Here is a 17,573-nt window from a genome sequence, read left to right as displayed (position 1 = left end):
CCATCCACATGACTATGAGACTCTCTACCTCTCTAGTGGCTACTGTAAACCATCCACATGACTATGAGACTCTCCACCTCTCTAGTGGCTACTGTAAACCATCCACATGACTATGAGACTCTCTACCTCTCTAGTGGCTACTGTAAACCATCCACATGACTATGAGACTCTCCACCTCTCTAGTGGCTACTGTAAACCATCCACATGACTATGAGACTCATCACCTCTCTAGTGACTACTGTAAACCATCCACATGACTATGAGACTCTCTACCTCTCTAGTGGCTACTGTAAACCATCCACATGACTATGAGACTCTCCACCTCTCTAGTGGCTACTGTAAACCATCCACATGACTATGAGACTCATCACCTCTCTAGTGGCTACTGTAAACCATCCACATGACTATGAGACTCTCTACCTCTCTAGTGGCTACTGTAAACCATCCACATGACTATGAGACTCATCACCTCTCTAGTGACTACTGTAAACCATCCACATGACTATGAGACTCATCACCTCTCTAGTGGCTACTGTAAACCATCCACATGACTATGAGACTCTCCACCTCTCTAGTGGCTACTGTAAACCATCCACATGACTATGAGACTCTCCACCTCTCTAGTGGCTACTGTAAACCATCCACATGACTATGAGACTCTCCACCTCTCTAGTGGCCTGTGTGTTACAGGGACAGCTTCGGGTTACCCTGACAACGGGACACCTGTCCAGTAATTCAGGTGATTTTATGACTCTGACCTTCCCGATGACCATGACGTCATCTTTTCCATGCCAGTCTGGTTCATAGACTTCATGCAGAGACTGCGTCAGGTTAATGGAGGCCTGCTGCATCCCTGCAGGAACAAAAACACTCAGCTGACAGACATTGTCACTTTATGAGTGCTGCATGTTTTCTGTACATGCCGTATGACATACTTAAGAGGATTTTAAGGGACTGAACTCAAAAAGACTTGTTCTCACCTTTAATGGCAGACATGTAGGCTTTCATCTCCCTCTGCAGCCGTGAACCTTCAGACTGACACAACAGACAAACATCAACTACAGGGAATCGTGAAGTCTTCCATTTTTTTCTGGAGAACAGTTTTTTTTAGTACTTTGGTAAGTTTGAGGGTGGATCTGCCGTCAGGATCATATTTGTATGATGTTGTATTATAATTTCGGTCATATTCATGTGGCCCTCCAGGGGTTATGTTAGATTTTTCTTTTTAATATATATCTAAAATGAGCATCTGTAATGGAGTCACAAATACACTCTGGCACTTCTTATTTTTGAATTTATTATATATTATTTTTGTTCATTATTAAACAATCCTGTTGAGTGTGTGTGTGTGTGTGTGTGTGTATGAAATTTATTTTCAAGCGTTAAATCTGTTTTATGTGGAATTTGCGTTTGACCACTTCTGTGCCTCCTAGGCTTCCATAGTCCCGTTTTTTTCTTCACTAGAGTTTAATACTGTTCATGGTAAGTTGTGGGGAAAATGAGGTTGCACTAATTTGATATATTCTTTTAAAATGTGACCGTTTGTTTCGCACGATAATGGTCGCTAATCCGATCACGCTGACCAGCTGTGAGCTACCAGAATGTGTGTGTTTTATTGTCTTCTGCAGGAATGAATGAATGCTGTAAAATTCATCTGAGTTGACCTCTTGCATGCCCTAAACACATCTGTTACACTTCCATTTCAAAAATCATTTAAAAATAATTATCTAATAAATATTAAATAAAATATAAGTACTTCAAACTGAATTGGGTATAGTCAATATTAAAATCAGACACAGTGCTGTGTATTACATCTTTTTGGGGTACTCGACTTAAAAACATATTTCACAGGGTTACGTCACAGAAAAAAGGTTGAGAACAACGGTTTTACAGCATTTACACAACCATATGTGACCAAATGTTGCAGTGGTGTCTTTGTGCTGACATCATTGTACTTGTGCAGTTTCCTGGTGCTCAGCTGGGCTGCTCGAGTGTGTTCATTTAGTCACAAACTATAGGATTGCGTAATGCTGGTGTGTAAACATCGCTCACCTCCTGTCTCCGAAAGTTCACGACTACTTGTTCAAACTGCTCATCTTTGGTCTCATCTGCTTTTCCCAGTTTCTGCAGCACCTGAAAAATCACCAAATTATCCATATTCATGAATGCTGACAAAAAAATACTGCAACTTTTCTAATTAAACAGTCACTTTTTAACAACAATTTGCCAGTGCAAAGGTCTTCATTGTAAAGGCAATCATTGTCTTTTGTTTAATGTACTTATTGCATTTTTATACGTAATTTCTCCTAAATAATATTTGTGCATTCCTCTAGCTAGACTTTCATGAGTCACAAATAAATACATTTACTAGTTGACCTAAAAGATACTTGTTTTGATTGTGTTTTAACACAATATTTTGTTCTTCCCACAAGTTAATAAACATTTATAAACAATTATATACTGTCATTTAATCAATTCTGACCATGACATGAGCTCTTTATACAATTTATTATATGTCATTTCCTGGGAAGGTTATTTGCTTTGTTTGAGTATCAGAGAAACGTCTACCTTTACAACATGACACCTGTTGAATATTTAATAGGCCCGGTGTCTGGCTGCTTCTCCTGAACGCCTCAGATCAATCTGCTGAATGTGTCCCTGAAGGCATCGCTTCCTGTCAGCTGCTTCTCACAAACGAACACTCTCCTTTTCTACAGTCTGCTTGCTGTGAGCTCGTTGTCTGCAGATCACTCAGAGGAACTCATCAATAACTTCCTTTGATTTTTCATGCTAATAATCAGTGATTGTCAGTCCATGGGAGGACGCCCAATGTTCCTTATCATATATAGATATAAGAATAATAAGACATTTCATTTATAAAGCCTTCACATGGTACTATAAGACACTTCAATATATATATATATATATATATATATATATATATATATATATATATATATATATATATATATATATATATATACGACATATTTATAGGAGGTTATTAATTGATTAAAGAGATATATGCATTATATTTACTAACCGGCTCCTATAGACAACAAGCAGGTAACTGAGCCTGCGTCAGAAATGATGTCATCACGCAACAGACGGGCACCCCCGCCCCCCTCTGCGACCTTTGAAAACATCTCACGTCATTTACTTAAAGACGTGACAAGTGACGTCATAGCAGAGAGATACAGTCATGTTAATCCACGTCTGCTTCCGCCATCAGTGCTATGTGACGTCACCCTCTACGCGGATCAATATCTGATATACTGATATACATGTATCTCTCTCTCTATAGAGAGAGAGAGAGAGAGAGAGAGAGAGAGAGCAGAATAACGCAGCGCCTCGCGCGCTGTGCGGGCCTGAGCCTCCGTGTCCTCGTGCCCTCCATCCACTAGCTGCTTCACTCTCATCATCATCCTCTTCATCACACATCAAACCATCATCCACCTCTTCCTCTTACCTTCTCCTGCGCGCGGTTCAGTCTTTTCTGCACGTTTTTAGCGAAGATTCCTGTTTTGATTTCCGCCATGACGCCGAGAGAGAGAGAGAGAGAGAGAGAGAGAGAGAGAGAGAGAGAGAGAGTAAGAGAGAGAGAGAGAGAGTAAGAGAGAGAGGATTATCAGCTCGAGACTGCAGGAGGGGGAGGTGTGTGTGTGTGTGTGTGTGTGTGTGTGTGTGTGTGTGTGTGTGTGTGTTTGAGTGAGTGAGTGAGTGAGTGTGTGAGAGAGAGAGAGAGAGAGAGAGAGAGAGAGAGAGAGAGAGAGACAGAGAGAGAGAGAGAGAGAGAGAGAGAGAGAGAGAGAGAGAGAGAGGGGGAGTGTTTTAAGTGGGCGGGTTTTTAAGCAATGACAAGTCATCTGATTGGATCGTTCCAGTCAACCTCCTCCTTACTTTGGTTTGAACAAAACTGTTAATTAAAAACACAAAAGTTGTAAATAAATACACAGTAGTGTCTCTTTAAATGTAAATATATTAATTATAAATAAATACACAGAAGTATTTACTTGCATGACAACACTGCAGCATAAACATGGAAACACTGCAGTACAGACATGAAAGAATGCAGCACAGACATGACACAATGCATTACAGACATAAAACCACTGCAGTACAGATATAAAACACTGTCTTACTGACACGAAAACACTGCAGTGCAGACATGGAAACACTGCAGTACAGACATAAAACCACTGCAGTACAGACATAAAACCACTGCAGTACAGACATAAAACCACTGCCATACTGACATGAAACCACAGCAGTACAGACATGAAAACACTGCAGTGCAGACATGGAAACACTCCAGTGCAGACATAAAAACACTGCAGTACAGACATAAAAACACTGCCGTACTGACATGAAAACACTGCAGCACAGACATGAAAACACTGCAGTACTGACATGGAAACCCTGCAGCGCAGGCATGAAAACAATGCAGTACAGACGCAAAACACTGCAGTGCAGACAAGAAAACACTGCAGCACAGACACGAAAGCGCTACGCTGCAGACATGAAAACACTGCAGTACAGACATGAAAACATTGCAATACTGACATGAAAACACTGCAGTACTGACATGAAAACACTGCAGTGCGGACATGGGAACACTCCAGTGCAGACATAAGAACACTGCAGTACAGACATAAAACACTGCCGTACAGACATGAAAACACTGCAGTACTGACATGAAAACACTACAGCACAGTCATGAAAACAATGCAGTACAGACATGAAAACACTGCAGTACTGACATGAAAACACTACAGCACAGTCATGAAAACAATGCAGTACAGACATGAAAACACTGCAGTACTGACGTGAAAACACTGCAGTACTGACATGAAAACAGGAGACTCAAGGAGCTGGTGAGGAAGTCAACTCACAGCTGGAATCCTCGACTCTCTGAATGTAACGATATGTAACAAACTGTTAGATCTCTGTGTTCATTCCTGAAAGACGTTTCACCTTCAGGTGTTTTATTCTCAGGTTGGATGCAGCTTCATACAATTCAAACGCCTTCATTCTGACCTGATGTCAACAAGTGCAAACAGCTGTGGACAAATAATGATATCAACAAACATTATCTTCAGTCCAGCATGTTGTGTTTCATGTTGTTCTAAAGGTCGACAGGACGGTGTTCATGCACCACATGGTCCTAAGCTTTCATACAAACACATGCAGTGGTTCGCACAATAATATATATATATATATATATATATATATATATATATATATATATATATATATATATATAAAAGACTCTTTTAGCAATTGTTGACTCGTTTCTAGGGTTAGAGTACGACATTCTGTGATGTAGCGTTCAGCCGGATTAAACATAACACTGATAGGTTTATTTATTAAAATGTGTAATTACATGGAAATAATAGTCACTGTGACGTCGTAACCTCAGAACGAGCTGTTTGCATCGACAGAGTCGTGCCACGTTTCTACAGGAGCCCAGAACGGACAAACATAGAGCCACCGTGGTTCTCCACAGGCCGTGTTATATTTTTAAAAGTGGTTAAAATACAGACAACAAAGATCTGAGGATGAGTGTGTGTTTATATAAATAAATACATATTTATAGTATTTCCTCATCATATATTCGTCCTAACAGGACAACAGGTAGTGTCTTTGTGTTTCTGAAGAGGATGAGGATGAGGAAGAGAAAGAGGACGAGGACGTGACTCAGCTGAAGAAACTGTAACACCTGTCTTCCACCAGCAGAGGGCATGCTGATGTCACTGTGTGTGTGTGAGTGTGTGCGTGTGTGTGTGTGTGTGTGCGTGTGTGTGTGTGTGTGTGAGTGTGTGTGTGTGTGCGCGAGTGTGTGTGCTGAGGTGTATGTGTGTGTGTGTGTGTGTGTGTGTGTGTGTGTGTGAGTGTGTGTGCTGAGGTGTGTGTGTGTGTGTGTGTGTGTGTGTGTGTGTGTGTATGTGTGTGTGTGTGTGTGTGTGTGTGCGGGTGTGTGTGCGTCAGACGTCTGTTCTGAGCTTCTCCATCTGCTGCATGTAGGATTATAACAACAATTTCCTTTAAAATGTATTTTACACCAACAGAGTTTCTCCTCCACGTGAGGTGATGATGATTCTGTGCTGAGTCACAAGTGTGTGTGTGTGTGTGTGTGTGTGTGTGTGTGTGTGTGTGTGTGTGTGTGTGTGTGTGTGTGTGTGTGTGTGTGTGTGTGTGTGTGTGTGTGTGTGGTATGAATGAATCAGGGACACTCTCTCTTCCTACTCTTCTCTCCTTCCTCCTCTTCTTCTGTCGTGACGTCCATTCAGGAGGAAACACCACAAAGAGTCCTGAGATATTCTGAGCGACTTTACTCCCAGTTTGTGTGTGTGTGTGTGTGTGTGTGTGTGTGTGTGTGTGTGTGTGTGTGTGTGTGTGAATCACAGGGAATACCTCTGTGGATGTGGGAGGGATTAAACAGAGAGGTATAATTACAGTAACAGAGCAGAGAGGGAGAGTAGAGTGACCCTGCTCACGGTGTTCATTCAGCTCAGACCACCATCAGGACCAGAACCATTAGGACCAGAACCATCAGGATACATGAGGACCAGGTCTGCAACTCCCCACAGATTCAGAGACCAGTCTGAGGACCAGAACCCAGTCTACTGCTCCTCTGGGCTTCTGTTGCATTTCCTCCCTCACCTCAAACATCACAAAGACTCTCAGTCTGAGGTCTTGAACGAAGGATCTTCAACTGTTCACTGCTTCCTGTTTCTGAATCCAGACCGGCTTCTGTGGCTCAGAGACTGACCTACAAACTGTATTGTTCTGTCTCTACTGTGAGACTGTTGAAGCATCATGTCCTCTCCGTTCTTCGTGCTCTTCTTCGTGGCTGTCGGTCTTCTCGTCGACGCCTCTCCGACAGTCTCTCCTGCGGAGGTTGATGTGGCATCCAAGCTTCAGGAAGGGGCGCTGTCTTCAGACTGTCCGTCTTGCTCTCTGCTTCAGATGAGGAAGAACTCGTCTTCATCAGGAGGACAGAGCGACATGGTGGAGGCTGTGAAGCGTCACATTCTCAATATGCTGCACCTAAGCACTCGGCCCAACCTGACGCAGCCAGTCCCTCGTGCAGCTTTGCTCAACGCCATCTCGAAGCTGCATGTCGGCCGTGTGGCTGAAGACGGCAGCGTGGAGATCCAGGAAGAGGGCCGGGGCGCCTGGGAGCCAACGCCACCCGAACCACCATCTGAAATGATCACCTTTGCAGAGCCAGGTTAGTCTGACAACCAATCAGAAAGCTTTTAGTTTTAGTTCCAACAGCTAGGAGTTAGCGCACCGCTTCTAGATGCTCAGGCTGGCGTGTGCCGAAATCAAACATTCATGTATGTTATGTATGTGGCGACATTAACTTATGCAGCAGGAGGCAAGTTAGTGATACTTTTTTTGCTAAATTCATTCATTTAAAATTCACGCTTAAGTAATAAGTAGCATTTCGTAACAATAACACTCATCGGGTGGTTGACCAGCCAAAATAACAAAGATTCCGCAAAAAGAACTGATCAAACAACGATACGATCAAACAGTCAAATGATCACAGAGTTAACTTACAAAGTTACACTTTCAGAGTTACAGTTACAGAGTTACACTTACAGTTACAGATTTACACTTACAGATTTACACTTACAGTTACAAAGTTACACTTACAGTTACAGATTTACACTTACAGTTACATAGTTACAGAGTTACAGTTACAGATTTACACTTACAGATTTACACTTACAGTTACATAGTTACAGAGTTACAGTTACAAGTTACACTTACACTTACAGAGTTACACTTTCAGAGTTATAGACTAAAACCTTTAGAATTAGACTTACAGTTACACTTACAGAGTTAGGCATACAGAGTTACAGTTGAAAGGTCATGGGGTTACAGTCAGAGTTACAGTTGAACAGTTAGGGTTAGGACTTATTGAGTTATAGGATTTATATATAGATGGTATTGCGTCATGAGGTATATCAGTTATTTAGAATGCTAAAGACAGTTCTTATTCAGTTCAGGCAAAACAAATATTTTTTAAATAAATGCAAATAAAGAAATATTTTAGCAGACTTTTATTCAAGTAAGGCTCACTTTCAATGAAAACAGTATTGGATGATGAAGTCAACATAAGCCTCTGGATCTATATGGTCATCCCTAAATGGCATTTTATTATTATTATTCCACATCTATCAATTTGTGCTAACATCTCCCAATTTCGGATTGGGAAATGAAAAGAGAAGTAATCAATATGCACATGAATGTGAGTTGATTATCTACATCCACCCTAATAAATAAGCTATCTCCAGAGCCCATCGAGTCCTGAGACTCAAATACCACTGAGCCCCTAATCCCTAGGGCCTGAACCCTAGCCCCTAACAATTAGGCCCTAAACCCTAGCCAGTAATCCTAATAATTAGGATATCTCCAGAGCCAATAGAATCTGAAGACTCAGACACCACTGAGGTCTGTCTGTAACCTTGAGCCCCTAGCCCTATTCCCTAACTCCTAGCCTCCAACCCTAGCCCCTAACCCTATTCCCTAACCCTTAGCCCCTAACCCTGCTAACCGTTAACCCTTAGCCCCTAACGCTTAACCCCTAACCCTGGACTAACCCTAGCCCCTAACTCTTAGCCCCTAACCCTTAACCCTGAGCCCCTAACCCTGGACTAACTCTAGCCCTTAACCCCAAGCCCCTAACCCTAGCCCCTAACCCTAGTTCCTAACCCCTAGTCCTCATTAGCGACTGGACGAGTTAAACAATGTAGACCGATGAGTGTTGTGAATTCTAACTGAATGTTGGATAAATGATTTGGTTCTGAAATGAGTCTTTTTGAAATCCACTCATTAAAGTTGTTGATGATCACAAACCTTTGTGAAGTTTTGTGTTCATGAACGTGAACCAGCTTGTGACCAATCAAATTGTCCGGTTTCTTATTTGCTTACATAAATGTACAGAATGGCTTTGTGCTATAAATAGTCTTCTCTTTGAGAGGAATCTTTAATTAAAAATGTCCCTCAAAGGCCACTCGAATTTAGAGGACAGTAATGAGTGTGTGTGTGTGTGTGGGGGGGGGGGGGGCATACCAAGTGGTCTCAGGCCGTAAATAATCTCTCCATTCAGACAAATCTAGGCCTCAGTAATTATTTTGCAGCAGGAAACAAAGAGAGAGAGAGGGAGAGGCAGAGAGAGAGAGAGAGAGAGAGAGAGAGAGAGAGAGAGAGAGAGAGAGAGAGAGAGAGAGAGAGAGAGAGTGTGTGTGTGTGTGTGTGTGTGTGTGTGTGTGTGTGTGTGTGTGTGTGTGTGTGTGTGTGTGTGTGTGTGTGTGGTCGACAGGCCTTTTCTTTTTTTAGTGTCTCTGCTCATATTGAGTATATTTAGAGGTGGCTCCATTCATGCATTTTTTGTCTTTGTTCGTGGTCGACATGCCAGAAGACACAAGCTTCAGATCACATCGGTCACTTCAGAAAAAACAGCAGGTTCAAATTATTTTATTCATGTCTTTTTTTAAACTTTGTTTTATTTTGTGGTTTAGAACGAAAGCAAAAAACACGTGCTGTTGTTTTCCTGATGTCTGAAGGTTTTATTTTATTTATGTGTCTTTAACCATGAAAGAGAAAACAGGTTCATCAGTAGACAGGAAGAAGAAAACAGCTTCCTGTTCTTCAATAGCAAGACTATCACGCTGGGGTCAGAGGTCACGTACAAACCCAACCACCACAATACATGATGGAAGCATGGTAGTGCTCCCAGTACAGACCAATAAAACCACTATGATCTAGCAGGGGCCTTCTGTATGTGCTAACATGTTCTCTGTGTTCTGTCTTCTCTGCTAACATGTTCTCTGTGTTCTGTCTTCTCTGCTAACATGTTCTCTGTGTTCTGTCTTCTCTGCTAACATGTTCTCTGTGTTCTGTCTTCTCTGCTAACATGTTCTCTGTGTTCTGTCTTCTCTGCTAACATGTTCTCTGTGTTCTGTCTTCTCTGCTAACATGTTCTCTGTGTTCTGTCTTCTCTGCTAACATGTTCTCTGTGTTCTGTCTTCTCTGCTAACATGTTCTCTGTGTTCTGTCTTCTCTGCTAACATGTTCTCTGTGTTCTGTCTTCTCTGCTAACATGTTCTCTGTGTTCTGTGTTCTCTGCTAACATGTTCTCTGTGTTCTGTCTTCTCTGCTAACATGTTCTCTGTTTTCTGTGTTCTCTGCTAACATGTTCTCTGTTTTCTGTGTTCTCTGCTAACATGTTCTCTGTTTTCTGTGTTCTCTGCTAACATGTTCTGTGTTCTCTGTGTTCTCTGCTAACATGTTCTCTGCTAACATGTTCTCTGTGTTCTGTCTTCTCTGTGTTCTCTGCTAACATGTTCTCTGCTAACATGTTCTCTGTGTTCTGTGTTCTCTGTGTTTTCTGTGTTCTCTGCGGCAGGAGACTCTCTGGACACGGTGACCTTTGACATTTGGAAGGAGGGCAGCGGCCCGTCGGTGGTGGAACAGGCGAATGTCTGGATCTTCCTGAAGATGTCGACGGCCAACCGGGTGAAAGGCAAAGTGACGCTGCGGCTGCTGCAGCTTCACCGTGAGGACGAGGAGGAGGAGGAAGAGTGTGTTTCAGAGAAGACGGTGGACGCCCGTCGCAGCGGCTGGCACACCCTCGCGCTCTCCCGCAGCGTTCAGACTCTGCTGGACGGCGCCGGCGGCTCGCTCCGCCTGCGGGTCTCCTGCCCGCTGTGCCCCGGGGCCGGAGCCGTGGCGGTGCTGGTGCCGGGGGGGCGGGGCCAGTCCCACCGGCCCTTCCTCATGGTGGCTCTGCGACCCGAAGGGGAAGCGGCTCAGCGACGAGTCAAGCGAGGTCTGGAGTGCGACGGGAAAATACGCGTCTGCTGCAAACGACAGTTTTACGTGAATTTCAAAGATATCGGCTGGAACGACTGGATTATCGCTCCGTCTGGTTACCATGCCAACTACTGCGAGGGCGACTGTCCAAACCACATGGCGAGCTTCAGCGGCTCGGCGCTGTCCTTCCATTCCACCGTCATCAATCACTATCGCATGAGGGGCTACAGCCCGTTCCAGAACACGAGGTCGTGCTGCGTGCCCACGAGGCTGCGAGCCATGTCCATGCTGTACTACAACGAAGAGCAGAAGATCATCAAGAAGGACATCCAGGACATGATCGTGGACGAGTGCGGCTGCTCGTAAACACAAACACTTCCTGCTTCCTGCGGGAACTCTATCCGTCCAGCACTTTCCCAGTAAAGATGAAGTATTTATGCTTAGTGACAAACCATTGTTTTTCTTGTTGGGAGAGTCTCTTTTCCACATTGGAACGACCTGACGACACTATGCAACAGTTTGCCTATTGTTTTCTATTCTTAGGTTCAGCCTGTGTAAAGATTTCTGATGCTGTTGAGATACTTGAAAGAAATGTGTTCAACCGGCTGCTGGAGCCAGACATTATGATTATTTTATTATTATGTAAGTTGAATGTTGATTGTTTCTCACATTCCTGGTATATATTTAGATTCAGAAGGAAGCCAAAGACACTGATGATGAAAGTTTAGTTCACTGAGGTATACATGAGACCATGTGTCAGTTAACCAGCTTCACTAGACCATGTGTCAGTTAAGCTGGGAGTATTATTTGGTATACATTATTTGATGAATAGAAGCCCACTGCAAATGCTTTCATCAATCTTTGACCGTTGCTTCATTGTGAAAAGAAAAAAGTGACGCTATTGCCAACTTAATCTAATTTATTTGCATTTTGTGCCTTTTTTAGCTTCATCATTAAACAATGATGTCTATCAACATTCAATCATCATCACAGTCTCTTTATTTTGTGAAAATAAGATTCACACCTGATCACATTTCTTACTGAGCTCATTGGTGCTCCTGAGGATGGACTGCACTCAGCTTCACTCGAGTTATCATAGACCGAACTGTTGGAGAAGTATTACTGCAGTCTGTCGGAGATGTTAGGATCAGTAGTGGAGTTAAATATGATCATTTTGGCTGAAGTATGTGGGTTTTAAAATGCTACCAAAGCCCAAAGAAATTCCCACATTACCGAAGAGTGTTTGCACAATGATGACTGATATCTTCATCCATAGTTTGTGATACCTGAAGGATCTCAGATGAAGAACGCTTTGAAGAAGCAAAGCAATGTCCTGCTGTGGATATTACGTTCATTTGGAAACAAAAGTCACAACAAACACAAACCGATCCATCTATCCATTATCAGCCTCTTATCCAGCAGGCCGAGCCAGGCTTCCCTCTCACCCGCAACACTTTCCAGCTCATCCTGGAGGACCCGAGGCGTTCCCAGTCCAGCTGGGAGATGTGATCCTCCAGCTTGTCCTGGTCCTCCTGTGGGCCTCCTGCCAGTTAGACCAGCTGGAGAACCTTTAAGGGAGGCGACCAGGAGACAGCTCCTTACTCTATCTCTAAGGCTGACTCTCATCCCCGCCGCTGCAAACGACAAGTGAATGCTAGAGGTCACGGTCCGAGGAGGCAAACAGGACACATTATCCGCGAAAAGCAGAGAGGCGATCTCTGCTGGCAGAGGATCCTTAGAGATCCTCTAAGGATCTCTAAGGATCTGTAAGGATCTCTAAGGATCTCTCAGGATTCTCAGCCAGACGTTCCCCCTCACTGCACGTTTAGGCTTGCCAGGTCTTTGAAACCTGAAGTAAAGTTCTGATAAAATATGAAGAGCATGTAGTGTTTTTAAGTTCGTTGATGTTTGTTTTGTAGGTGAAGAGCCGTGATTTGTGATTTTCTCATTCAGACTTACTCTTGATGGATCGTTTGAAGCCAGTTGGCCTCTCGGGCTCCTGTTCAGGTGAGATCCGATGAGTTTGAGCTCCACTTTGCTTTCACACTTGCACAAAGGCAGTCCGAGTGATGTAGAAACCCAACACTGGGGTCTTTGTTTACAGGTAAAACTGGAGCGATGGCCGGCAGACAGAGAGGCCCCGCCACTTCCTCCTGTGTTTGCCATCTGGAACGAGCGTCCGCTGATGTTGGTTAAACCTTCGCAGGTTGAGGAGAAGCCGGCCAACCAGAGCCAGCTGGCATGGCAAAGCTCCGTTTGTTCGCTGACCTACAAACTCATCGCTGAGTTCACAAGTTGATTTAAGAAACAAAAAGACGGCTGCTGAGGCAAACACAAAGCACTCTAAGGCACATCCTGACCAACACCTCTTGAAAACAGCCTTAAATACAACTCGACAATAAAACTAATATTAAAACTGCTATCTGAAGAAAAAAACACTTAAATCTCGTATGTCAAAGTGGTCTTACGTCCACAGATAGTTTGGTCCCTCCTGCTCTTCAGAGGGATGGGTGTATGAGTTATTGTATGCTGCATTCACGGCACAGCAATGTGGTGATGATGGAAGATCACAACACAAGGGTATGAGTTTGAATCCCGTTTGTTCTCTTGCAGTAGCCATGCATAAGAAGAGCTCCTCACAGAATGAGTTGTGGAGGGTACAAAGCGTGTACTGGAGTACACAAACTACTACTTTTTTAGTTTTGCTTGTGGTGGGTGGCGTTGTGTGCCGAGAAGCGTCTCTCTCTTTGGTCATACGAGGACGAGATGGCTCCAACAGTCCTGCAAGAGCAAAGTGCTGTTCCACGACCAGGGTGGAAGCACCTGGAGCTGAGGATCCTTTCCGGCACCTTCATATAGACTCTCGTCTGGAGGCTGGGTTGGGGTTATTGTGATGCTTGGTTACACTTGCTGGTCCCCCTTTTTAAAGACCAGGACCAGCACTCTGCAAATCCACAAGCACCTCCATGCGACTCTGAAGCTCTGTGTCAGCGAAGACAGCCCACAAGGTCCAGAGCCTTCGGCACCTGTCTGTTGCTCCCTGAGAGCCCTGAGACCGCCCGACCTGAAAACCCTCGCCCTTCGCTGAAGCGCTGCCACGGTTCCCGCCATGGTTCCCGCCACGGTTCCTGCCATGGTTCCCGCATTGATTCCCGCCATGGTTCCCGCCTTGAATCCCGCCATGGTTCCCGCCTTGATTCCCACCATGACAAACAACAGAGACTTCCTCTCAGCTGCAGTTGCATAGAAAGGACCACTTGGCCTTGGAAGGTCCAATAGGAGTCTCTGACCACACAGGCCCTATTCATGAGAGCTGTGATTGATCACCTTATAGCTTTAACACATTTCAATAGTATTATACTGTTTGTTTTCCGCGCTGTATTTATTAATATAAAAAATAGTATTTAATACTAACAATAGGGAGTGCCTGATGGGGGAGCGTTTTCAAAAGCTGTAGTGGTTTAAAATATGCATCATCATCATCATCATCATCCGGTCCAACATTTAAAAGAGTGAACTGTGTCTGTGAACGGAGGTGAACCTGACCTCAGATCAGCTCCACAAACACTGAGTTCACCACAGTTCACTGTTCAGAGGACAGAGAATCAGGGAGGAAGAACAAACAGCAGTTTTCCACAGTTCATTCACCTGGCGGACAGGTTCGTGTTCGTGTTGGAGAAACAGCCACCGGAAACATTCAGGTCATGTTTGGTCAACACATCAAAGACTGTAATTCATAGACATTCATCTCTGTGTATACTATGTACATTCATCTCTGTGAATACTATGTACATTCAAATACTCCCACGTCCTTTATGAGTCACATTTGGTGTATTCCTTCATGAGTTGTTGTTTTACATGTTTTCATGAAGTCTCCACAAACAGCCTGAACGTGTCTCATGCAAAGAGCCAATCACAGGCCTCACGTTTCCTGTGACATCACTGTGAATAACAGCGACGTCACAGGCCTCACGTCTCCTCTGACATCACTGTGAAGAACAGCGATGTCACAGGCCTCACATCTCCTGTGACATCACTGTGAAGAACAGCGATGTCACAGGCCTCACGTCTCCTGTGACATCACTGTGAAGAACAGCGATGTCACAGGCCTCACGTCTCCTCTGACATCACTGTGAAGAACAGTGATGTCACAGGCCTCACGTCTCCTGTGACATCACTGTGAAGAACAGTGATGTCACAGGCCTCACGTCTCCTGTGACATCACTGTGAAGAACAGTGATGTCACAGGCCTCACGTCTCCTCTGACATCACTGTGAAGAACAGTTTGTAACCAACAGGTTTATTTTTACAGGTGAGCTGTTCTGTGTGAACATTCAGAGCCTGACTGAGGGAAGACGTCCAGAGGAACGTGATGAAGGTGGAGGATGGTCATGTGAGTCAAACTGAAGGGTGTAGTGTGTGTGTGTGTGTGTGTGTGTGTGTGTGTGTGTGTGTGTGTGTGTGTGTGTGTGTGTGTGTGTGTGTGTGTGTGTGGGCTGTGGACACGTCAGTGCTGCTCGCTGAGGGAAGGCCTGCTAACCTCCTCACCACCTCCACTACAGCACCGAGCTATTCAAAGACATCACACCCACAGCTTTACTCACTCCCTCTACTGAAGTACACCAGAGGGCTCATCTGTCTCCAATAACTCACGTGACATCTTTAAAAACATCTTAGAGTCTGTTGAATCTGAAAAAAAAACACTTTTATTTCAAGGACAAATTCTGTCACCCTTTCAAACCGCTTGATTCAAATAACCAAGAACCCATAAACAACGGCACAGGTTTAAGATCAATGACATATAATTGTGTCAAAATAGTACACACTAATTCACATGAGGTTGATGTGGTTGGTGGAGTAAAACCCCTCCTAACCAACCAGAACCAACCAGAACCTCATAGTCAACCAGAACCTCCTAACCAACCAGAACCTCATAGTCAACCAGAACCTCATGGTCAACCCTCTGTCCTCTCCGAGGACAAACTGATTGATGACTAATACTTTGTGTTTTTTATTTCATTGCCTTGAAAATATGAATGTATTTACTTGTAATCTTCTGGTTGTTTGTATATCCTATTATTATTATTATTATTATTATTATTATTATTATTATTATTAACAACAACAATAATAATATTAATAATAATGATAATGATAATCCTCCTGTGACCCTGGTGGCCGCGGGGCAGGCCGGAAGTGCGTCAGTCTCCGTTTCCGGTTCCATCACAGTGTTTAGCTAGCGTTAGCTTTGTTGTGTTTCTCCGGTGTTTCTTCATTCTCTTGTTGTTTTTAGCCGCTCCGATGTACCGAGCGCCGGCCAGACCTCAGCGAAGTCCCGGAGCTCCGCCGCCGACTGAAAGGTTTCCTTCCCCGGGGACCTGCTGGGGCTTCCCCGGGCCCGCGTCCTCTCCGGGTCCTCACCGAGGCTACAGGGACGGGTCTCCATCCGGGTTCCATACTGGGTCCCGGGGGTTCGGAGGACCTTGGCGGCCCAGAGGAGCTGGTTCCCGGAGACCTCAGGGTTTCAGTCCTTCGAACATGCAGGTGAAGTCTCGTGATTTAATAGTTTGAATTTCTCGCTATATAGCTATATATATATATATATATATATATATATATATATATATATATATATATATATATATATATATATATATATGTGTGTGTGTGTGTGTAATATAAATAAAGTTATTATATCCCTAGTCCTCTGTATAACTCTGGTTCCTAGTCCTCTCTGGTCTCATCTCCTTCGAACAACTGAATTTATTCAAGTTTCTCACATAGAACTATATTTTACACGCTTGCATTTGAACGCATCATGAGGAGGTTATAATAAACATTCGTCCAGTGCTTATTTTTACTGAGTAGAGCTTCAAGACAACATGGTAGCTCTCAGCAGGACTTTACTCGAGAGACTCCATACTGGTTTTAAAGTGTGTGTGTGTGTGTGTGTGTGTGTGTGTGTGTGTGTGTGTGTGTTTACAGGGTGAAGCTTCAGTGGAGAAGTACTTTAGTCCGTCAATGCTGCAGGATCCGTGGGAAGCTCTTCATCCGCCTGCAGACGCCCTGAAAGGAAACAACCAGAGACCCTGAACTACAACCAGAGACAAGCGAACCCTACAGAACAAGAGAAGTCTCCTCAGCTGGTTCTCTGCCTTCAGAAGAAAGGGCACAGTCACATGACCTCTCTGTCACATGACCAGCTGTTCAGGACATGTTTCAACAGCTTCATCCAAAATGGTGGACACATGTGCACGGTTGAGTGTTTTAATACGTGTATATATTTAAATAATATGTGTGGTTCAACCTCATCCTGAGTTTTCTATTGATTGCTTCAAAGTGTTTCAGGTCTTTTGCTGATGTTAAAAGCGCCACCGTGTGGTGAACTGGAGTCATAGTTTATAGTTATTGTCCATCCATTTTCCAGACCGCTTATCCTCTTTTAGAGTCGCTTATCCTCTCTTTTAGAGTCGCTAGAGCCAATCCCAGCTGTCAAAGGGCAAAGGCAGGGACAAGTCACCAGTCCATCACAGGGCAGACGTAGAGACAGACAACCGTTCACACCTACGAGCAATTTAGAGTCCAATTAACCTAACCTGCATGTCTTTGGGAGGAAGCCGGAGAACCCGCACTGACAACATGCAAACTCCACCCTGCCAGACCAGTATTCGAACCCCGCCCGGACTGGGATCCGAACCCCAGTCCCTCTTGCTGTGAGGCGACAGTGCTCGCCACTACACCAC

The 17,573-nt window shown here is 44.1% G+C and overlaps 2 protein-coding genes across 2 annotated transcripts in view; one reads left to right on the top strand and one right to left on the bottom strand.

The window, feature by feature from the left end:
- LOC137803146 (amphiphysin-like) overlaps positions 1-3,688 on the bottom strand; it is a 17,640-nt gene extending 13,952 nt beyond the window's left edge. The window contains exons 1-4 of the mRNA XM_068601453.1: positions 3,470-3,688; positions 2,053-2,133; positions 981-1,035; positions 759-853 (exon numbers count right to left, since the gene is read on the bottom strand). Coding sequence (XP_068457554.1) covers positions 759-853; positions 981-1,035; positions 2,053-2,133; positions 3,470-3,538 — 300 coding nt within the window. The 5' untranslated portion in view covers positions 3,539-3,688. The remainder of the gene's footprint in view (positions 1-758; positions 854-980; positions 1,036-2,052; positions 2,134-3,469) is intronic.
- Positions 3,689-6,819: 3,131 nt separating this feature from the next.
- Positions 6,820-11,731, top strand: inhbab (inhibin subunit beta Ab). The gene is made up of 2 exons (XM_068571036.1): positions 6,820-7,234; positions 10,424-11,731. The coding sequence occupies exons 1-2, from the start codon at positions 6,820-6,822 to the stop codon at positions 11,194-11,196; spliced, it is 1,188 nt and encodes a 395-aa protein (XP_068427137.1). The 3' UTR covers positions 11,197-11,731.
- Positions 11,732-17,573: the final 5,842 nt, after the last annotated feature.

This window comes from Clinocottus analis, unplaced genomic scaffold (genome assembly GCF_023055335.1).
Source record: "Clinocottus analis isolate CAN_PGR_092001 unplaced genomic scaffold, fCliAna1.0.p SCAF_11, whole genome shotgun sequence".
Classification (NCBI taxonomy): Eukaryota; Metazoa; Chordata; class Actinopteri; order Perciformes; family Cottidae; genus Clinocottus; species Clinocottus analis.
The sequence above is the reverse complement of the archived record's forward strand: the minus strand, read 5'-3'. Positions and strand labels throughout refer to the sequence as shown.

Excerpts from the sequence above, each read along its gene's own strand:
- inhbab (XM_068571036.1), top strand. The coding sequence starts at position 6,820 with ATGTCCTCTCCGTTCTTCGTGCTCTTCTTCGTGGCTGTCGGTCTTCTC. Across the intron at positions 7,235-10,423 it reads GATCACCTTTGCAGAGCCAG|GAGACTCTCTGGACACGGTG; the intron begins GTTAGTCTGACA and ends TCTCTGCGGCAG.